The following is a 22,443-nucleotide window of genomic DNA, read 5'->3' on the forward strand; positions in this document are numbered from 1 at the left end:
GTGATTACAACTTGCAATCTTGACTAATCAAGGATATTAAAACATTTTAACTCCATTTATTCTCTTCTCAAGTTATATATTATCATCATTTTTATTCGATATATACTTTAAGCCCATGAAGATATTATTATTGTTTTTGTATATAGTAGCTATCTATTTAGATGTGTCCACATCATTTTCCATTTTCTTATTCTTCATTCCTTCCTTTATCCTTGGTCTGGGATCATTTTTTCCTACTTCCTGAAGAACACTCTTTAATTATTTAGTGCAATATCTGCTCTAAAGAAATCTCTAAGCATTCATTTATCTGAAAATATTTTCTTTTCATTTTCATTCTCAAAGTATATATTCAGTGAGTATATAATTCTAAGTTGGCTGTTATTTTATTTCTGTACATTGAAAGCATTCCATTGTCTTCTGGTGAGCATTACTACTATTTGGAAATCAGCTCTCAGTCTAATTGCTACTTCTTTGAAGGTAATTTTGGTCTACTTTAAAGATTATTTTCTTTGGTTTTCTACAGTTGAACTACTATGTGCCAAAGTAAACATTTATTTCTATTTAGCCTGCTTAGTGTTCCCAGGGCCTCTCTCCCTCTTCCTTGATGTTCTTTGTCAATTTTAGAAGGTTCTCAGTCATTATCTCATCAAATATTATCTCTGCTCTCATTCTTTCCCTCTTCTCCTTTTTGAATTCCTACGGACTGTATGTTAGGTATTCTCATTGTATCCCCTGTGTGTCTTCCTGTCTCTTTTGTATTTAATATTCTCCCTCCTTTTGTCTCTCTGTGCTTCATTATAGATATTGACCTACCTTCTGATTCACAGTTCTTTCCTCAGCTCTGACTAATCTCTTAAACCCATCCATTGAGCTCTTAATTTCTCTTATTGTATTTTTCATTTCTAGAATATCCATTTGGATCTTATTTATAATTTCTAGTTTTCTGCAGTATTCTAATTATTCTCTTTTAAATTCTTCAACATAAAAGTAAAATTGTAGTTACTAAAGTTTATTTTGATGACTACAATATCTGAAGCCCCTATGTGCCTGTTCTATTTTTTTTTAATTGTTTTCATGTTGCATTGTAATGTCTGGTTATTTTTTATTAGTTGTCAAACACCATATCTGCAAAATTATTTATAAAAACAATTTTAAGCCTAGGTTGATATTATGATGTCATCTTTTCCAAAAATTATTTCCATTTGCTTCTGCAAGGCCCCTAGGTGCCATTCGTGATCACCTTATTCTGACTACATAAATTGAGATATTCAAGTTTGAACTTAAGTCCCTTTGAGGACCTATCTTCTTCAGGTTGACCATTACTCCTAGGATGCAGCCCTTAACAGTCCCAGCCCAAAGTGAATAGGGTGTCATCAGAGCCCCCACTTGATAGGTTGTTAATGATAATTCCTGCCCTTAGCTCTTCAAGGCTGTCAAAAATTCCATCCAACCTTCTAGGATCTCAGCCCCCTTCTAGAATCAACAGACACTTCCAGGGGAAAGAAAACACCAAACAGCTGGATCACCTTCCTGGCCCAGTAGTTCTTCACTCGCTGGTTAGCTGTCCTCTGCCTTTAATCAGAAGTAGATACGTGGAAAATACAGTTATCGCCATGTCAAAAGGTCACTAAATCATGATCTTAATGTAGCATGAGAAATATACAGGATATTCCTGGGGAGAAAAATTAAAATATTCTCTATCTTGACCTCTCCTTCTTATTACTATTCCCCAAGCTCACCAAAAATAGTAGTCTTCCCCATAGTTACCAACGAATGGGCACGGTTTTACTGAGATACATAAGGCACTACTGACAATGTTTGATTTGGGACAACAGGAGGCAAAGGTATATCAGTCAAGCCGTCTGCTTCTTTGTAGAAAGATATCCAAAAGGATTTTATTTTTAAATTTTCACACTCTCTCATATAGTCTTTTTCTTTGGCTTTTAAATTCAGTGACCAACCTCTTGTCCATATTACAACTGAAGCTGCTTAAGCCGATAAGCTGGCATGCTCTTGTGGAGCAACTGGCTGACTAACGGTCTCTAGGAGCTGCAAGCAGGCTCAAGAACCCCTGCCTCTTCTGGCTACAAGGCTGTCACAGGAATCATAAACTGTGGCTGCGTATTAATTCACTATGGTTGTTAAATTTCTCAATGCTGATCTCCTTTGAGAGTTTAAAACCTTGTTTACCCACCAGGGATCCCCAAAACATGCCCATCTGATTTAAAAGAGTATTAAAAATGAATCTTTGTGCAAAACCAGAAAGTATATCCATTTTTGGTATGTAGTGTATTACCATATATGTAGTATGTTATATATCGCTGTCATGAGGAAGATAGCTATTTTGGATGGAGAGTAAATTATATAAATTAACCAATTATTTATAACTCCAGACTCAGCATCACCCCTCATTTTGTCACCTTTCTGAAGCCTTCTGAGTTCTGCACATCCAGAGAATATACATATCTGGACTAGAATTTCTCAGCCTCAAGGCTATTAACATTTGGGGTGGAATATTCCTTTGTCGTCTGTGAGGGTGGGGTGGAGACTTGTTCTGTACATTGTAGGATCTTTAGCAGCATCCCTGGCCTTTACCCACTAGATGACTAGCATCATCCTCCCTCCAAGTGTGACAACTAAAAATGTCTCCAGGGCTTCCCTGGTGGCGCGGTGGTTGTGAGTCCGCCTGCCGATGCAGGGGACGCGGGTTCGTGCCCCGGTCTGGGAGGATCCAGCATGCCGCAGAGTGGCTGGGCCCGTGAGCCGTGGCCACTGAGCCTGCGCGTCCGGAGCCTGTGCTCTGCAGCGGGAGGGGCCGCAGCGGTGAGAGGCCCGCGTACCGCGAAAAAAAAAGTCTCCAGACAGTGGCAAAACCACTGCTCCAGATTTTATTTATCTTTTAGCTTGAATGCTGGGAGATTCTACAATTTTAATCAAAGCTTGTAAACACTGAGTTCCTCTGTACAGCATTTGGTAGGGTAAGGAAAAAAGGGAAGAAAATAAAGTGAAGTTGAGAATCTAAACGGGAAAAAAAGAGGGGCCCACATTTATTAAGTATCTACTATATACTATGTGCCCAGCACTATGCCAAGAACTTTATAAAAATCATCTCATTTAATCCTGACTAAAACCCTACTCCTAAAGTGGTAATAGCCAAATTTTATCAAGAGCTTAAAATGTGCCAGGCACTGTATAATACTAAATATTTTACATGAACTCATTTGTTTAATTACAGCATCAATCTCACATATTAGGTACCACTGTTATCTCCACTTCACAATAATGAAGCTGAGGTCAGAAAATGAAATAATTTTCCCAAACTCACACATTCTCTAATTAGGTCTGAATTAAAATCTAAGTCTCTTTACCTAAACATGCTCTCTCTTCAAAAGCAAAACATTAGCTCATCCTCTTGAGAGGGTAAAGATAAGAGCTTTAAAAAACTCTAAATTCTAAGAAATATTTATCCTTCTGATGGTATATTTTAGTGAATAGGTGAGAATCCATGCCATTTCATCATACTCCAAGAGGTGATTAGGATCAAGTAAAAGGCCATGAACAAGGACTAGAACTATCCGTGACCCACAGGAACAGTCAAGGTTGTATATTCAACACCAGTTTACACAGAATGCATATTAGATAGAAGTGCACCCTGAAAAGATGGGAAAAAACATGCCCAGAAATTAGACATATGACATCCCCATAATCAGCACCTTAAATTTAGGGATATTTAAATTAGAAATTTCCTGAAACTGCCTACGGACCATAGATTCAGAAATGCTTCTGTGATTGACAAAGTTTAGTCACTACTCACCAAAACTGAATTATGGCACAGTTAAGGGCATCTTTGTGCAGAAATGAAGGGAAGAATGTGTCCCAAAACAGCTTGCACTGAGCATCAAGAAGAAAAGCATGGAAAATGAACCTACTCCTTTCCATTGCTGAGAAAGAGGATCATGGTGAAGGGCAAGGTCAAATTAGATATCTGACTTACTCAAGGGCTAACTGGATACATCATGGACCTGAGGGCTCCATGGCTTAAGCTATTGTGGGTATTAACTAATCCTGCAGCTCCACATGGCTTCTATTTCATTAGTGGATTTCATAGGTCTTTTAAGCTTCTCCTCTACTCTACATCAAGCAGTAATGCCACAACAAATGTGAAAGCTCTGGAAAACACAGAAAAGGAAAACCTCTCTGGAGGAATCTTTGTCCCGATACTGCAGGAAACTATGGTACATAGCAGAGTGTGAATACTGTTTTCCTCTCCTCTACCAAACATTTCAAACAGTCCCACTTGCCAAAATCAAGCAGATACTAGGAGTGCAAACTAAAATTGTCTAAATGTTGTGGGATTCGCCTTTTTAAAAGTGATGGTAAGAAGCAGGAAGTCTCAAACAAGAATGAAAATAACATCCCAGTTTACTCTCTCACCTCCTCTGTCCATCACTAATGTTCAAAGAACTCAAAAGTTTAGAGTACTCCAAGACTGCCAGCTGGGGATCTCTACATCCTTTGAATATAGGGATTATGTCTCCTTCTCCAGCACAGAACACAAAGCCTGGCACGTCATACATGCTTAATAAACATGTACACAATACTCATTGTTTGTGGACACTGAAGAAGTCCCATCTGACTTTAGAACCAAGATATTTATGCTTCAATGAGCAGTGTTTTTGTTTTTATCTTGTAGGCATTGTGGACTAGGATGCCCTGGATACCACAGAGTTCTCACAAATTTGTGGCCCACCTCTGTGAAGTGTAGAGCCTTTACTAAGAGCCTTTTCAGCCTCATTGCTGGTCCCACTTCATCATTCCCACCACCCTTGTCCTGTTTCTCTCTAATGATCTGTTTTAAATTGTTTATGTTTTTCATGCCTATACCCAGCATGCTAATGGTACTTTAGAGACACTCAAAACATATTGATTAGATTTCATCAAACTTAACCCCTCTCTGAAATAAGACACTACCCTTTTAATAAAAGAACAAATGAAGAACAAACCCTTCCCCTGAGGTGATCCTGAGAATTAATAGTTCCCTTCCTACCATCATAAAGAAAAGGAGGCTGACCAGTGAGGTTATCCAGCCAAATATACCCTTCCTACTGCCTCCACTCCTTCCCACAGCTTTTATTTTTAGGGTGAAGGCCTGTCACTTTTTGCTTCACACATGCCTAGTGAAGCATGGCTTAGCAAAAGCCCAACAGGTACTTTCTCAAAACTTTCACTTCTCTATTGATGTGAAAGATTCTGGAAGGGAGGCTAAGAAAACTTTCAGTTGCTTTCCAAAGAACTGGAGAGAAGATGCAATTGCTAAATCCTTGTGGTAAGGGAAAAGACAGTCAGGAGAAGGTGACAGGATCCAGGTTTCCTCAGCTGGGGAGATGAAGGGTCACATTGTGGGGCCATCTCTGTATTTTCAATACTAAAGAGAATTTAAGGGAGTTGGAAAAGCACAAAGGTTTATTAACAAAATTCAGGATTAAGAAGAGAGATGTGAGGGCTTCCCTGGTGGCACAGTGGTTGGGAGTCCGCCTGCCAATGCAGGGGACACGGGTTTGAGCCCTGGTGTGGGAAGATCCCACATGCCGCGGAGCAACTAAGCCCACGCGCCACAACTGCTGAGCCTGCGCTCTGGAGCCCACGAGCCACAGCCCCTGAAGCGCATGCCTGCAGCCTGTGCTCTGCAGCAAGAGAAGCCACCACAGTGAGAAGCCTGCACACCACAATGAAGAGTAGCCCCCGCTCTTTGCAACTAGAGAAAGCCCACTTGCAGCAATGAAGACCCAGCACAGCCAAAAATTAATTAATTAAAAATAAAAATTAAAAAAAAGAGAGAAGAGAGATAAGGGTCTAAATCTTCCCCTGAATGGCTGCCTCAGAGTTTTGCTAGGTTTCTATATCCATATGTTAGGCACAAAAGAAAGAAGGACCTATAGCCATGGTAATATAAATATATATAAACAAATTTTGAGTGGCATTTAAGTGTGTTGTATATATAAAATTATTATTCATATGTTCCTTTGTGTTATATATCATGCAGTCTAAAAGTTAAATCTTTCCTAGCCCATACCTCCCACCAAGAAAAGAATGATCTAAAAACACAAGGATTTTTACCTTTTCAATCTACATTTTTCCAACTAAGTGTTGATCACTTACTAAAGTTTTCATTTGTTGAAATGCACTCTCCAAACATGTGATAAAATCATAAGATCACTAAATCTTTACCCCAAATTCATACCAGTCTCAGAAACATACACATGGCTATAGTTTGAAACAAAAACTTAGAATCCTAATGTAGGATTCAGCATAATGTCAAATCTCTTTGGACACAAAAACAAGGAACACGTGACAAGAGCCATCAAACAGGACTGTTCCTGTGAAAACCACATAACTAGTAATTTTACCCTCCTTAACGTTTTCTTACTTTAGTATGTGGCACTTGTTTAAAGACTTTAGATCGTAAGGACAAATGTGATATTCCAATAAAAAATATGTTAAAGAAAATTTATTGATGCTTTATGCATATTCATAATTTAATCCTCACACACCTTGCCAGGAAGGCTCTATTAACCCTACTATATACAAAAGTTGATTCTGAGGAGCCAAGTAACTTGCTATAGAAACACAGTAACACAGTAACCAGACCTCTTGAAGACACGTCAGGGGCTTGTGATACTACCTTATATATTCATTAGCACAAAAGAAGGACCCATCAATAATAGAAGTAAATGAATGATTGACATATTATGATAGAATTTTCAAGGATAATAATAATCTAGTGGGAGCCAGTTTATGTGTGTTGAAAGGTGGTGGGTGGCAAGGTTAGAAAAAGCTAAAAACACAAGGGCAGAGAAATCTTTTCTCTACCAGTAACGTGGAGTTGCATTTCTAAGTGCCTGGCCCTGAGGACCCACACCCGATCATGTATGGGACACACCTCATCTGGCCAGTCCAAACGTGCATTTGAGACCCTGATGACTAGAAGCTCTAATAAAGCAGCTCCTGTATTACAACCTTGCTAGATGGTCTCAAAAGTAATGTATATCGCATTGTATTTGGAAGAATCTTATATAGTGACAAAATTATTGTCACTGGCTGATAAATGTTTCTCCAAAAAAAATTTAAAAGCCAAATCAAGTCACAACAGCATAAGAAAAGGAAAAACTCCATTTTTAATGGAATTCCATTTTTATTGAGACCATTTCAATAACTTAGTACTGTTAGCCACTAAAACTACCACTATAAACTCTCTTGGCACCAAAATATAAAGAAACCTGATGCATTCATACGCTAAATTGGCTCTTTTTTAATTCAACCACAAATGACTTCTTTAAATTTTTTTACTGTTTTTTGAATCAAAGCATTAAAAAAATTGTAGACATGATCTAACAGTGCTGAAGAAGGAAAAATATAAAGGTATCCCCTTACTTCTTTAAACTCTTTCAATCCAGCATCCAACCAGTAGAAAATGTATCATGGCAGTCATAGACCAATTTTCATACTAAGTTATAACTCACTGAGAAATTCTGCTTTCTTGGAGATACTTTCAGACCCTTAATGTTGTGCTAGTACCAGCTCTCTGTACTAACCACATTCATGAGTGTACTCACATTTATTCTTAGCTGATTAAATATGAGGTTGTCAACCAGCCCTCGTATGAGAATATTAAGCCTTGTTTATGATAAATATCAGCATGCTCATCCTCCATTCTTAACTAATTGAAGAATCTTCCTGCTGTTTATAAACAAATAATCCGGTGATTACAGCACAGTGAAAAAAAGCAAGTGCCAGTATACCCACTAAAAAGTCAGGGGAAAGAGTCATTCAAACATACTCCATTAGCAAAACTCATTCCATTTCTTTTATATTTTCTTCCTGTGAAATATACAAATCTAAATTGGTTCTGGAATCCAAGGTCCTACCCACAAGCTCCCATCAGTATAGCTCAAAGTTCACCAACAGCCCACCTCATCCGTATCTCTACATACAGTTGCGTGAGTTGTGTACTGTACAATCCTAGGGGTACCAGTGACATTGTAAAACTCATAGATGTCAATATTTAAATCACAACTTATAAACTGGTAGTAGCAGTAAAATATGTGGGTTTTTTTTCATAAAATCAGTGTACTATCACAATTTTTCAACAGAGAATAACAGTGTTTTGATGAGGGGGCATAGTTTTCTAATTCACATTAAAACATGAGATTAGCAGTGATCTTGTCACAAACCATTTTAATTCAGGTAAATCAATTAATCATTTGATAATGTATATAACAAAGGATAGGAATTTTTTTCCTATTGGGAGGCACCTTACCATAAAGAGGGCAAAGACTTAATCAAGGGCCCACACATCTCCCAAAGAAGTTACTTAAATCACTTTTTTCCTCACTTTTTAAAAAGTTAAATGCATTGTTATATCAGTTTTGTCACTGTTCACATACAGACCAAGGAAGAGGTTCACAGAGATTTCATCTCCTCAAAGACTGATCTATAAATTAGGAAAATATACGCAAAAACATATCCAATAAGTAATAAAAAGAAAAACTACAAAGTTCTTTAATTCCATCTGTAACCAGAGAAGAGGGAGGGAGAAGAGAAGGAGAAAGGAGAACAGGAAGAGGGAATAGAGGGGAAAGTAACATAGAGAGGTGAGGGCTGGCAGGCAGGGCAGGGCAGGGAAGGAAAAGAGAGATACAAAGAAAGAAATCAGAGGATGTAAGTGTGTAGGAAAAAAAAGGAGAGGCATATACAAGAGATATAGCAAGAAAGATAGCAGGTGAAAAAATCAAAGAAAAGTTATTGTAAATTCTCAGATGAGTGCTGGTTTAAGAGTAAACTGAATTGATTCTGCTTTATGTTTCCTTGCTTTATGGAAAAAGTTACCTTGTCAACATTAACTGGGCATGAACCATTTATCACAGCTCTTTATTCAATATCTCTACACTTTCTGAGATTCTTTTTTAGCAGCTCACCAGGGGTACAGCTGTCTTCTTGACTAGCAGCAAGGTGACCAAGGTGATTTGGCTGAAAAAAATGAAGCCAAGCTGAAAAGATAAGAGTTCCCTGAGATAACTGACAGCTGTGGACAGATACAAGACAGAAAGGTCGACACTCTGGTTCCATGGAAAAGTATGTTCAGTGGAGAATAACGAACACTCACCATGCTTAGCTGTGGCAAAAGGAATCCACTGGAGTTATCCAATTGTTTTTTGGAGTCACCCAATTTTAATCAATATTTAAGCTATATGAGTGAGCTATCAAAGTACATCTTGGCCGGATACCTAAAAACATTGTTTTAATCAGTGTGTGAGTTCTTAGGGTTTCTAGAGGCACTAGTTTGAATATGAAAAGAAAAACCATCATGGTTATTTCACAGATCATTAAGTTGGCCTCAGTACTCCTCCTAGTACCACACACGCACACATACACACACACACAGAGTATCTTCTGGTGACGGTTTATCTCATTTTCCACAGTGCTCCTATATACCTAAGTGTGGAAAAAATTTTGAAGAATCCATGTCCCTGGTGAATGTTGTCATGGAAAACTTCAGGAAGTACCAACACTTCTCCTGTTATTCTGACCCGGAAGGAAACCAGAAGAGTGTCATCCTAACCAAACTCTACAGTTCCAACGTGCTGTTCCATTCACTCTTTTGGCCAACGTGTATGATGGCTGGGGGCGTGGCTATCGTTGCCATGGTGAAACTCACACAGTACCTCTCCCTGCTCTGTGAGAGGATTCAACAGATCAATAGATAAAAGCAAAGTGGATGAGATCATTTTCTTTAAAGCTCAAATACTGTTTTCTTTCATTCTTCACCAAAGAACCTTAAGTTTGTAATGTGCAGTCTATTATGAGTTCCTTAATATATTCTTATACGTAGAGCAATAATGCAAAAGCTGTTCTATATGCAAACATGATGTCTTTATTATTCAGGAGAAGAAATAACTGTTTTCTGTTGGTTGGGTTTTTTTCATAATCTTGGTTCAAAGCTGGAACTAGTACTTCCTTCTCTCCTTCCACCAAAATCAGGCTCAGTTATTCATTTGCCAAGCTTCGTGGAGGTATATAGACAATATCAGTGTGATAGGTCTGTGCTCAGAGTGGTCAGATTTCTTGAAGATATTTCTGCAATATTTTTCATCATTCATTGTTTACTAAAGCTGCAGCCAAAAATATTTTTTTTCCTTACTCTATACTGAGCCCTGTAGCAAGTGAAGGTACCAGATTTCCTTTAGGACTTTAGGCATTTTCCTTGTATTTCTACCATATCACTGTAAAGAAGGGGGGAAACCCAGCCAGCTATTTTTCTTTTATTACTTTATACTCATAACTTTAGATTTTTTAACTGATTTCCAAAAAATAAGCTGTTTTCCTTAACCAATTCTATAATCTCTTCCTGTGCTTTAAATAGAAAGTGAACAGAGCCCTTTTCCATGTAAGACCCTGCTACTGTGTGAGGAAATAACATTTACAAGGAGTTTCATTACCTGTGAACTGACAATGTTGAATAGATGCTCCATTACAATCTGGGAAAGTCTATGTTACTAAGATATTTGTGTTAAAATCTTTATTCCATTTCAATTGAACTGTTAGATGGTAAAATTAAGATCCTACTTGCTGGTCAAGACTGGTGGACTGATTTCAATGGGTAAATCTATTGTGGCAAATTAACATATTGGAATATTGCTTTTGGGAATTTATGTTTAAATTAATGAGTATGTAGTTTCTCTTTCTGACAAGTACTCCCTGATGGGATTTTAAAGCTATATGCACAGAATATTTGTCTCCTCTACATGTTTTACTTTTCTATTTACAGTTCCCTTTTTTGTTGTTAGATTTTATACACACTTTTTTTTCCTGACACACACTTGAACTGAATAACAGATTTAAAGGAAGCCTTTGTTCACACTGACATTAACTTCTTGTGTTTGGAGGTGGGGGTGGGGGTGGGGGAATGAGGAATTGGTTTTAAACAAAAACATTCCGTCTTTTATTTAACATCAATATCAGAAGAAGACAAACATCTATCTTTCTCATCTATTTAAGTAACTTTTTCTAATGTAGTATCAAGGTATTGCAGAATTTTACAAATCATATTTGTGGAACAAATGGTGACATTAATCTGATGAAGTAGAAAGTATTCTGCAATATTGTAATACACAGTTTGACTTTTCATAAATAAATCCATAGGGTATAATCAGGACTTCAAATGTGTAATTAAAACTTAAAAGAAAATCCATTATATCAGCAAGATTTGAATACCTCTTACACTCTAAGCTGGCAAGCCCATGGCAGGCCAAAAACCTATGATTCACTATTTTTAAGCTTATTTAAAGAGATTATAAAGAAAGTTCCCTTTTTAACACCCAAACACATACACACAATATTATGAATACTTGGAAAATATGATGGAAAGCTCAATTCTTACTCCACCTTAAAAACATAATTCTGAAGATGATAGAGAAATCTTTGTGACTACAGAGCTAAAAATTTACAACCTTTAATGTTCCTTGGGCTTCCTTCAAGTGATCCAAGGGTGAAACATATGCAAGTATTATTATATGAGTTACTTTTTATTTTCTTCTGGATTTTTAATTAAAGATTCCCAACTGATGTATCAGATAAGATTGTAGAAATCTCAAAATAATGACACCAAAAAGAAGTTAACTAGTGCCTTCTTGAATTCCAATAAAGCAACAGCCCCTTAAAGTAAGTTAAATGTATATGCAATTAAATACTCATTATTAAAGGAGAAAGAACTGGGGCTAGTAATAATGTTTTAAATGCTTTGCATGTGTTAACTAACAATGTTTATAACAACCCTATTAGAGGGAGCACTATTATTATCCTATCCTACAGATGAGAATGTTGAAGCTCAGAGATGTTAAGTAGCTTCCCCAAGGTTACACAAACACTAAGATGACACAGAGCTGAGAAAGTACCCAGCTTGCAGCTTTCCCATTGTGGTAACCATTTACACGGCTTTGGGGTCTTTCAGATAACACTAATGAGGTCTGGAAGGGAAGCAGGACTGAACAGACAATTTTTAAGCTGAATCTGTTCCACCCTTTCACATTTGCAGGAACTATAAGGAATAATACAAAGTATACCACTGACTTCTCTCTTAAGAATGAATTTGTAATCTACTGGAAGGGTTGAGATAATACATACGAAAAAATAGAGAACAGCTAGGTCTTTAATCCACATCAATGCGGATAATATCTAAAGAGGGTTGGTATGAGGCTTAACTGGGAGGTATTAAGTAAAATGCCTAGCACTGTATATAGCATATAATAGATGCCTACCAAGTGGTAATTATTACTATTAATAGCAAAATGTATAAGTCATATTAATAGTATTAGTATAACCACTAGTAGTATATGGTCTCTTGGAGCTAGAATAGCTTAAAACATCGTTTTGCCCAAAACTCACACCAATGCATAAATCCCTTCTAATCCTTAGCAGGGATCATCTAGCCATAGGGACAGTTACTACTTGAATCCTACCAGAAGTGAGACAGGTTACCAGTTAATAAAACAATGCTAAAAATTTTCCTGATAACTATTTGAAATCTGCCTCCCTATATCTACTCACTAAATCCACACAAAACCAGATCAATACTCTTGTCACTAACTTATTCTATTAGTGTTATTTTATTTAAAAATGGAGGGAGGGTAGGGAAAGAGCAACTTCCATTTGTTTAGAGTAAAAGACCATAGAAAATAACTCATTCATCCAGAATTATGACATAAATGAAAATTTATAAAGGTAGCATAAATGACATCAACTTTAAAAGGTTAATAATATAATTGTTAGAACCTAAACATTCATGAATTAATTAAATTGATAAGTTAGCTAAACCCTTTAATGCCCATGTGAATTTTATACCTCTCAAGTATGATTTGGCTTTCTGGAAAGTAACACTATCTGAAATTTTACATTATGTCCTTATTCAACTTTATGACAACAAACTAAGTTGTCTAAGTAACCAGATTACTTAGGAGCATAGATGTTTTCCTAACAAAATGTTGCTACAATTGTGCCATGGGTTCATCTTGGCTAAGGTACCATTCTCCAGTGCAATGCCAAGGAATTGGAAGGAAATGTCATTCTGTGCATTCTTGTAGTGACTTTATGAGCAAATGTTTCATTTAGGTAGGAAGAGAAGTTGTTCTCTCAAACAATATAATCACTTAATTAGGGCTTCCAGATCTGTTCTTCAGCCAAGTTCTTCTAAAACAAATTTAATCCCCAAGCCCTTGCAAACTGTAATATGACTTGTTATCAACATAGTATGAGATCAGGCTATGGAGAAAGCTTCAAGGTTCTCTCCCCAATCCCACTACCTATTAGCACAATTAGCAGTACCATAAGTTTTCGTAGGTAGAAGTCACAACATCTCTTTATAAAAATCTCTCCTCCCCCTCCTTGGTGTCTCTCTCTCTCTCTCTCCACCCCCCTTTCTCTTAGCTCTATTTCTTCTCTTGTTTAAACTCCATACACCAGCAAAGATGATCCCCAGCCATTACATGTTCACGAAATCCCTTGTGTCTATAATCAAAACAGGAGAAAAACCCAGCATTCATATCAGTCCTCAAAAATGCCAGTTCTCTTTGTATCACTTGTATACTACTGGGCCCATCCCCGTAATGACTGACAGCAGGGCACATTATCTGCAGGCCCACCAGGTGGCAGTCAAATAATTCCCCAGATGTAAACACATGTGTGTGAAATAAGAGAGGAAGGGGTGCTTGGCAAGCAAAAACAACAGATGCCCACTACAGGCAACTTGGACAAACTCATACCAGATTCTTCTGCCAACACAGCTTTTGGTTGGAGAAAAAGTGCCACACATATGGGAAGGAAAAACTAGTGTTACTGAGAGAGTAAAGGAGTAAAAAGAGCTGGCGCTCAAATTTTACCTTGCAATTTTTCTATGAATCCTCTAATTATCTCATAAAATTTTTTTAATTCTGGTTTTCACTCAATGAGAGATACAGGAATATTTTGATTTCAGTCAGAGAGGTTCCCTTAGGGTCAACTGACACCATGCTAAGAGGAAAGAATTGATAGGAAACAGAAACAAGTTTAAAAGAAGGGAGGGTAGTGATAATATATGGAGAAAGGAGATTTGGAATTAGAAAATCTAATTTAAGCAACTATTGCTATTCATCAGTTACTAGAGAATTTCTCTGTGTTTTTCTTAAGGGCCTTCTCCTTCGAGGTTAATAAATACCTATTTAGACTAGCACAGATTCTGTTGTCCCATTTATTGCTTGTTTTGGAGTAAATTCATTTAAGGAGCATGTGAAGAGATGAATGGGTAGTTCTCCCTACCCTTTAGGTTTTTCACACATCATAACATTTAAGAAAACGGTTCCTTCTTAGACCATGCAGTGAGAGAGCTGGTCACAGAGACAGCAACAGGAAGCATCACTCACCATCTGAAATACTATGGTGACTTCAACATCTAGACATCCATATAATACCCTCAACTTAGGTCTGTCCAAACTCATCAGCCTCCTCCAGTTAGAGAATCATCAAAGCTCTGCTCTTTTATTTGCTGCACTAAAATCCAGCAGCAGTTTGTAAGGCAGCTGCAAAGCCTGACACTTAGCTCCTTCCCATGGTGAGCAAACAGACTGTCCTGGTGCCATCCTTGAGCATGAAAGAAGTATCATTTCAGAAAAATTAACAGTATCCGTCTCTAACCAAAAGCATTCAGCTGCTGTAGCTGACATGTAGCAATGCTGAGAAGAAAGCAGTGATTGGGGACTCATGCTACATGTAAAATATATTCCTTCCTTTCCAACAGTTCTGACACATACAGAATTTAGTGCAAATACTACACTTAGGTCCATCTCTAGAAAGTCATAATCAGCTGGGAAATTTCAGCTTTTCTAGGAACAGAGAGTGCCCTAAATATAGCTTGGGCAACTGTTAATGGAAATCCCAGGAGCCAGGTCCAGCTCAGCCAGTCGAGGCCACGCAAAACAAACTGGTTTGTTGCTAACACCAACAAAGAGGCCTTCCAACTCTCAATTTCTTTGAAAATGTCACACTATCTGGCTGAATAAATAACCCTTGAATACTAACAACACTCAAGTTATCCTGGCAAACACCCAAGACTATTTAGAAGATTCTACCTGGTGTCTGTGAGAAGTCACATGTCCAAATCATCCAACAGTGGAAATCACTCCACTTCTAAGAATGAAGTCTTTTAATAGCTGAGTAGCCTCAGAAACTCCCAGCATTTACCACTAAATTCAAAAAACCCACTGAGACTGGAACAAAGGGGCCCTTTGGAAGACCAGGTAAAGCCAGCAGTTTACTTTACCTCTGATATCAGTGTAGTTTGTGGTCCCTGAACAGCAGCCACTGGGCAAACTACAAGCTACCTTCACATAGTCATTCCCCCCATTTCCACTTCTATTTTGTGTAAAGTAGGAAATCAAACCCAACACAACCCTGACATTGGTAGGCATCAAGGCCTGCTAAAAGGAAGAGGCTTTCATTCAGCAATAGACATAGACCAGCCTGATGTTCTGCCTTTATTTAGGAAAATTTACATCCCAAGACCTAGTAACAGTTTGCTGCTGCAAATGACTTGGATCATGGAGTGAAATGGCCCTTCAAGTCTCTTTCCCACTGTCATCCCCACACCTCTTATGCTTCAGCCATCTAATTAATCCGCGGTCACCCCTAATGTTCTAAATTATTTCACACTTCTGGGCTTTTGCATTTACTGTCTCCTCTGCCTGAGACTCCTTTCTCTGATCTCTCTTCTATTCATCCAGCTAACTAATACTCATTCTTCAAGATTAGCTCAAACTTCGTCTGCACCAGATGATTCAGGTCCAGAGTAGATGCCTATCTTCTGTGCTTCAATAACATCCCATTGCACCCTTCTATAAAAACACTTATCACACCACATGATAGTCGTGGTTTATTTCTCTAGTAGTCCTACAAGTTTCTTGAAGACATGGATTTATTTTATTCATCTTCATTTTATTATGCGTGTATATTCTCAGCCCCTAGTACAATTCCTGGCATATAGGAGGGCTCAATAAATGATACTTAAATGAATAAACAAATAATTGAATTACTAATAAAAAGTAGGCAAATTAAGCAGATTTCTCTGTATTGTGACTTGAATATCTTCCCAAAGAACAAAAATACCTGAAAAGCCACCAGGAGAGATCAGTACCTTTTAGTGTAGATTTTTGTGACCTGACAGTAAAAGTGCAGATGGCCCTGAGCAATGCTGGCTTTCTCAGCCAATAATTCCTCATCACACTAAAGTACCCTATAACCATCTATCACCCCAGAAACGTAAGAGCGGAGCTATAGAAGAACATAAAAGGTAAATTCTGGTAAGAGACAATTGGAGTCTTAAATTTACAGAATGGAATAATGCCCAAGAGGGGGAAGGTCTAAATAAATGATTAGCACACAGGCTTTGGGAACATTCAGACCTGAGTTTGAATCCTGATTCCACTACTCACTAGCTGTGAGATTCAGGAAAATGTATTTAACTTACCTTGCATCAGTTTCTTCATCTGGAACACAGGAATAGTAACACCCAAATCATAAGATTAAATGAGATAATATATAAAATGCTTATCAAAATGTCTAGCACATAATAAACACTCATGAAATGACAGCAATTGTTTTATGATGATTAATAATAAAAGGCAGGGGACTTCCCTGGTGGAGCAGTGGTTAAGAATCCGCCTGCCAATTCAGGAGACACAGGTTCGAGCCCTGGTTCTGGGAAGAGCCCACATGCCATGGAGCAACTAAGCCTGTGCACCACAACTACTGAGCCTGGCTCTAGAGCCCGCGAGGCACAACTACTGAAGCCCACGCGCCTAGAGCCCGTGCTCCGCAACAAGAGAAGCCACTGCAATGAGAAGCCCATGTACCACAGTGAAGAGTAGCCCCCGCTCTCTGCAACTTAGAGAAGGCCCGCGCACAGCAAGGAAGACCCAATGCAGCCAAAACTAAATACATAAATAAATAAACTTTTCTAAAAATAATAATAATAGTAAAAGGCAGAGACTATTATCATTTTTACGACCGGGAACTGGAAGTTTTGAGGCAAAGGAATGCAAGTTGGGTAATAAAGATTAAGACAAGCTTCATCCCTCCTACAATTTTTCTGAGGACTGGCCCCAGCCTCAGCACTTCCAAATGAAACCTCATAACTAAGGTCAGTTCCTGGGACATTTGAAAGCATTCCTGTCAACAGAGGAATGCAGATGGGGAGTCAAGAGATTGATTTGAGATATTATATCACATGCTCCCTAGTTTCTTTGGAGGAGAAACCTCTGAAGAAGATTCTGTTCACTCCCCACAAGTGGTAAGAAAAGGGATTCAGTCCTCATATAGAACCTCATCTAGGCAGTGTGTGAAATTCCAGAAAACTTCTTTAAAATGGAGGCATAAGAGGCTGAGTGAGCAAGCATCTGAGTTTAAGGGCTCCAGAGAGCCACCCATAAAGGAAACAAGGGGTGCAGGGAGAGACTCAGAGGAGGAGGAAAAAGTGAATGTATACACTTAAACCAGAGGCACTAAGACCAAGGCTACATTCAAGGAGTGCCAGACACTCAATCCAACTCCTGTTTCTTGCTAGAAAAGAATGGAGGAACTGACTCTGATTAACCACACACCTTATCCAAATATATTGACATTTTTACACAAAGGATTACCAGGCACTTACTTTAACTTGAGACTAAGGACATAAACACGAACTATCAACTCAGAAAACGAAAATGTTTATCCCTTACTTTCTATCTCCAATTTCCAGCAAACTGGAACGAGTAAGAAGAAAATGACCTAATATGTGGCTAAATAGCATCACACTGGAAACATTTTTATTCTCCACCCCACCCCCAAAAAAAGGATGGCTATAAGTGGAACACTTCAGACCCGCAAAAAACATAATGTGTATACTCTGGAGCTCTGGTGTGTCAGGAAAGGACCACAGTGCTTAAGATGTCTACACATAAACATACACACTCGCCCTTCTGGAAGAAATAGCTTATTCAAGTATTTTACCAGGCAGGGCTCATCCGCTTCCTAACTGAGTCATTATCATGTAGTGGCTCTGTTCTAGAAATTTTAAAGGGAAGAAAGTGGGGAGAAGGTAGAGGACAGAAGTTCCAGAAACTCTTTCTTCTCACAAATAAGGTATGACCTGATTTCTATTGCAATTGAGCCAGAATAGCAAACTGGTGTTCAGAGAAAAGGTGATGTTTTTCTGCCTAAAATAAAACCACTAATATACCCAGACATCAGCATAATTGACCGGAAATTAGTTAAAACAGCAGAGAGCTGGAAAAAACACAACACAGAGGGTGTCCTGCCATCATCTTGGATCATTTTTCCCCCATCGCTTACCACATGCTTAAAAGAGGTGGGAAAGCAAATTGCCAACCACAGCAGAACATGACAAGCCCCCTGCTGCTCTCTGTGTCCTCGAGCTGCTCCTTCAGTCTGTTCAACCAAGTTCTGGCTGCGGCTGCCCCAGGGATATTACAAGGGCTTGACTCATTTATACGTATGTCACGTTGTCAGGGTTTTCTCCCAAACAGGTAAAATATGCCACAAATCGTGTAATAAAATATGGCACAATTTGTCACATTTGCAACATTTCCAAATGTCAGTGTCATCTCCCTGGCAAACAAGAGAGGGAAGTGGGTTTTAAAAAATCTGGCCAAAAATGGTTCTGCTCTCTGTATTAAGAGGTTGTTCTGTGGCAGGGTCCTTTCCTGGTATGACTTACAGTACTGTTTTGGGAGTGCTCTCACCAGAGCATAAAAGGAGGAAGAGAAAAACCTCAGGAAGATTCGCTGTAGGCACTGAAGATGTCCAGTGAATAAATGTGAATTATTACTACCTAAAACTTAATTTTACAGAGTTAGGTTAGATGCTTAGCACATGGTCAAAAATAATGTAAAGGGAGATGACCATAGTGACAGGTGATGCAAAAATGAAAGGATCGAGAAAAACGACCAGGCGGTAGCAGAGCCTCTGAGAATTCACCTGCAAAGCAAGCACTGCCTTGACAAATGGGATTTGGTGTCATCTATGCCTGTGTCCCATTGCTATGTTAAACATCTGTCCAAGTATCAGTAACCAGTAAAAAATACAGAAAAGAACATTATACATCATGATTTGAGATATGTCAGATTTCTATAACAGAGACATATAACATGAAGAAGATATTATACCTTCTTTTAAAAAGAACACTTGTGGAGAGGCCCTATATCACTTGGTATAGGCATTCAAATGTATTTTGGGGGGGACAGTGTGGTGTGATGAGAGAAGCACTGGACATGGAGCCAGTGGACCTACTCCTTGCCTCAGCTCTTCCTCTTTCCAGCTAAAAGACAAGCCCCCTAACCTCTCTCCATGTCTCGATTTTCTCCCTTACAAGGTGATGGTGAAAATAATACCTTTCCTCCTCACCTCAGATGGTTATTATGAAGATCAAATGAGATTATGTGCTTGAAAACATTTCATATACTTTGCACAGCTTTTTTTCCCTTTTCCCAAGGAATTCCATCCATGCCAATGGCTTTAAGACCTTCAAATATCAACTGATATTCCAAAATTTGCATATTTAGCTGTGGGCTCTTTCCTAGGTCTCAAAGCTCTATCTTTATTTGCCTCTGGATATCTCCACCTGGGGAGTCTTCAGGCATTTACAACTCAATATGTCCAGTGGAAATGGCCCTCTTTCTAAACCCACACAAACACTTTTGCTCACACGTACCTCCACCCTCCCTGCCATTCACGCTGAACCTCTTGCTTTCCTTGGTACATGATCCAACCACACTGTCACCATGTTGCACTGACCCTATGCCCTAAGCATCTGTGAGGTCAGCCCCTTCTTTTCTATCCACACTGTCACTCTCCTAGTAGCTATAGCCTCAGAATCAGTCTTCCTACCACCAATCTCTCCACTGCCCCCACCTTCTCTACACCAGAAGGAACTTTTACAATAGATATCTGATCATATCCCACCCTGAGGAGAACTGTGAAATGACTTCCCGTTGCCTTTGTGATGAAGCTCAGATACCGTGACTTGACCTTCAAGTGCTTCATGAATTCATCCCACGTTCCATTTCCAGCCTCATCTTCTCCTACCCACATCCCACTCCCCAAGCCGTCCTGTTCTAGCCATATTGAGCTATTTCTTCAAACACACCAAACTTTCTCAAGCCTCTGTGCCTTTGCCCCTGCTCTCTGCCTAGCCTTCCTCCTAGTGTCAGCAGAGGGATTGGTAAAAGCATGTACTCTGGAAACCAAATGCCTGGGTTCATACCCTGTCTCTGCCCTGGGCATGATACTTGTCTCATTTGGGGTTCACCCAAAAGCAGACTCTGAGACAAAGAGCCAGCAGTTTACTTGGAGGTTCAGAAAATACCAGTAGGGGAGTGGGGAAGTATACAACATGATGATTTGATGCATATATATACTGCAAAATCATTACCAACAACAGGGTTAGTTAACACCTTCGTCACCTCACATAATTACCATTTTGTGTCTGTGTATGGTGAGAATATCTACAGTCTACCTTATTAGCAACTGTCAAGTATATAATACAGTATTGTTAACTATAGTCAACATGTTGGACATTAGATTCCCAGAACTTATTCATCTTATAACTGGAAGTCTGTACCCTTTGACCAACATTTCCCCATTTCCCCCACATCCCAGTCCCTGGAAATTACCATTCTACTCTCTGTTTCTGTGAGTTCAGATATTCTAGATTTCACATATAAGTGATGTCATACAATATTTGTCTTTCTCCGACTTATAACACTGAGCATGATGCCCTCAGGGTCCATCCATGTTGTCAAAATGGCAGGATTTCCTTCTTTCTCATGGCTGAATGATATTCCATTATATATATATATATATATTTTAATATATGTATATAAAATATATGTATTATATATATAATATATATATATATGAAATGGATCTAGAGTCAGGATTTATGGGCCTAGGAATTGAGGAATAGAAATGGGAGTAGCACCATTCACTATTAGCCCTAATTATCCACAAGCAAATTTTTGCTTCTCATCCCCATGACCTCCCATCCCCAGCAGACTTCTGCTCTGCTAGTCTAAAGGACTACGTTTTAAAAGGAGGAATGCTTGAAGTATCTGAAATACAACAATGATTAAGACATAATATCATATGTCACATCTATACATATATCTCACATCTTCTTTATCCATTCAACTGTAGCCAGACACTTAGGCTGTTTCCATATCTTGGCTATTGTGAATAATGCTGCAGTGAACATAGGAATGGAGATATCTCTTGGAGATCCTGATTTCATTTGCTTTGGATATATACCCAGAAGTGGGATTGCTGGGTTATATGGTAGTTCTATTTTTAATTTTTTGAGGAAACTCCATAATGTTTTCCATAGTGGCTATAAGATACTCTCCTAGCTCCAAAGCATATTCCTATCATGGCATTTGCCATATTCCTTTTGACTATTTTTTATTACATTTTTATGGGTCTTTCTTTTCTATCAAGCAGTGTCTTGAAGGGAATTCTTGTCAAATTCTATGCCTAGGACTTCTCTCCACCTGTCAATGCAGGGGACACGGGTTCAAACCCTGGTCCAGGAAGATCCCAAATGCCACAGAGCAACTAAGCCCATGCACCAAAACTACTGAGCCTGTGCTCTAGAGCCCGTGAGCCACAACTACTGAAGCCTGCACGCCTAGAGCCCATGCTCCACAACAAGAGAAGCCACTGCAATGAGAAGCCCGCGCACTGCAACAAAGAGTAGCCCCCACCCACTGCAACTAGAGAAAGCTCACGTGCAGCAACGAAGACCCAATGCAGCCATAAATAAATAAATAAATTTATTATTAAAAAAAAATTCTATGCCTAGCACAAAGTGAGCACTCAGTGTTTGTAAAATTGAGTTGAACTAAGTTGTCTTTCATAAAACTTGCTTTCTTTTTATGCCAAAAAAGGAAAGAAAATGGGAGTTAGAGCTAGAAAAAGAAATAAAAAAAGAAGAGAAAGGAGGTGTGTATTCAAAATGCATTAATAGTAGGGGCTCAGTTAGTATTTTCCGAATAAAATAATAAGAGACTATGAAATGAGCACTAGTACGTATCAGGCATTATGTGAAGCACTTAAAATACAACAATGATTAAGACAAAGTCCCTGCCCCAAAAAAGATTACAGAGGGAACACACAGATTAATGAATAAAAGGAATAGATATCACTGAGTTAATAGCGGTAGGGAAGAGACAAGGACACCCAAGGATAGTCACCAGTTCAGGTCAATGCTCTTTAACCAATTTACAAGTGCTAAACAATCACAACCAAAACTGACCTATACTCTGAAGTTTGGGGAACTTCCCTGGTGCCTTGATAGCACATGTTTCCTAC

General features: G+C 38.6%; 1 protein-coding gene across 1 annotated transcript in view; it reads left to right on the plus strand.

Annotated features, from left to right (window-relative positions):
• KCNMB2 (potassium calcium-activated channel subfamily M regulatory beta subunit 2) overlaps positions 1 to 9,764 on the plus strand; it is a gene marked incomplete at both ends in the record, with an annotated part of 29,790 nt that extends 20,026 nt beyond the window's left edge. The window contains one exon of the mRNA XM_082655543.1: positions 9,480 to 9,764. Coding sequence (XP_082511669.1) covers positions 9,480 to 9,764 — 285 coding nt within the window. The remainder of the gene's footprint in view (positions 1 to 9,479) is intronic.
• Between the last annotated feature and the right edge of the window lie 12,679 nt (positions 9,765 to 22,443).

Source organism: Grampus griseus (assembly GCF_964374135.1).
Source record: "Grampus griseus genome assembly, chromosome: 5".
Lineage (NCBI taxonomy): Eukaryota > Metazoa > Chordata > Mammalia > Artiodactyla > Delphinidae > Grampus > Grampus griseus.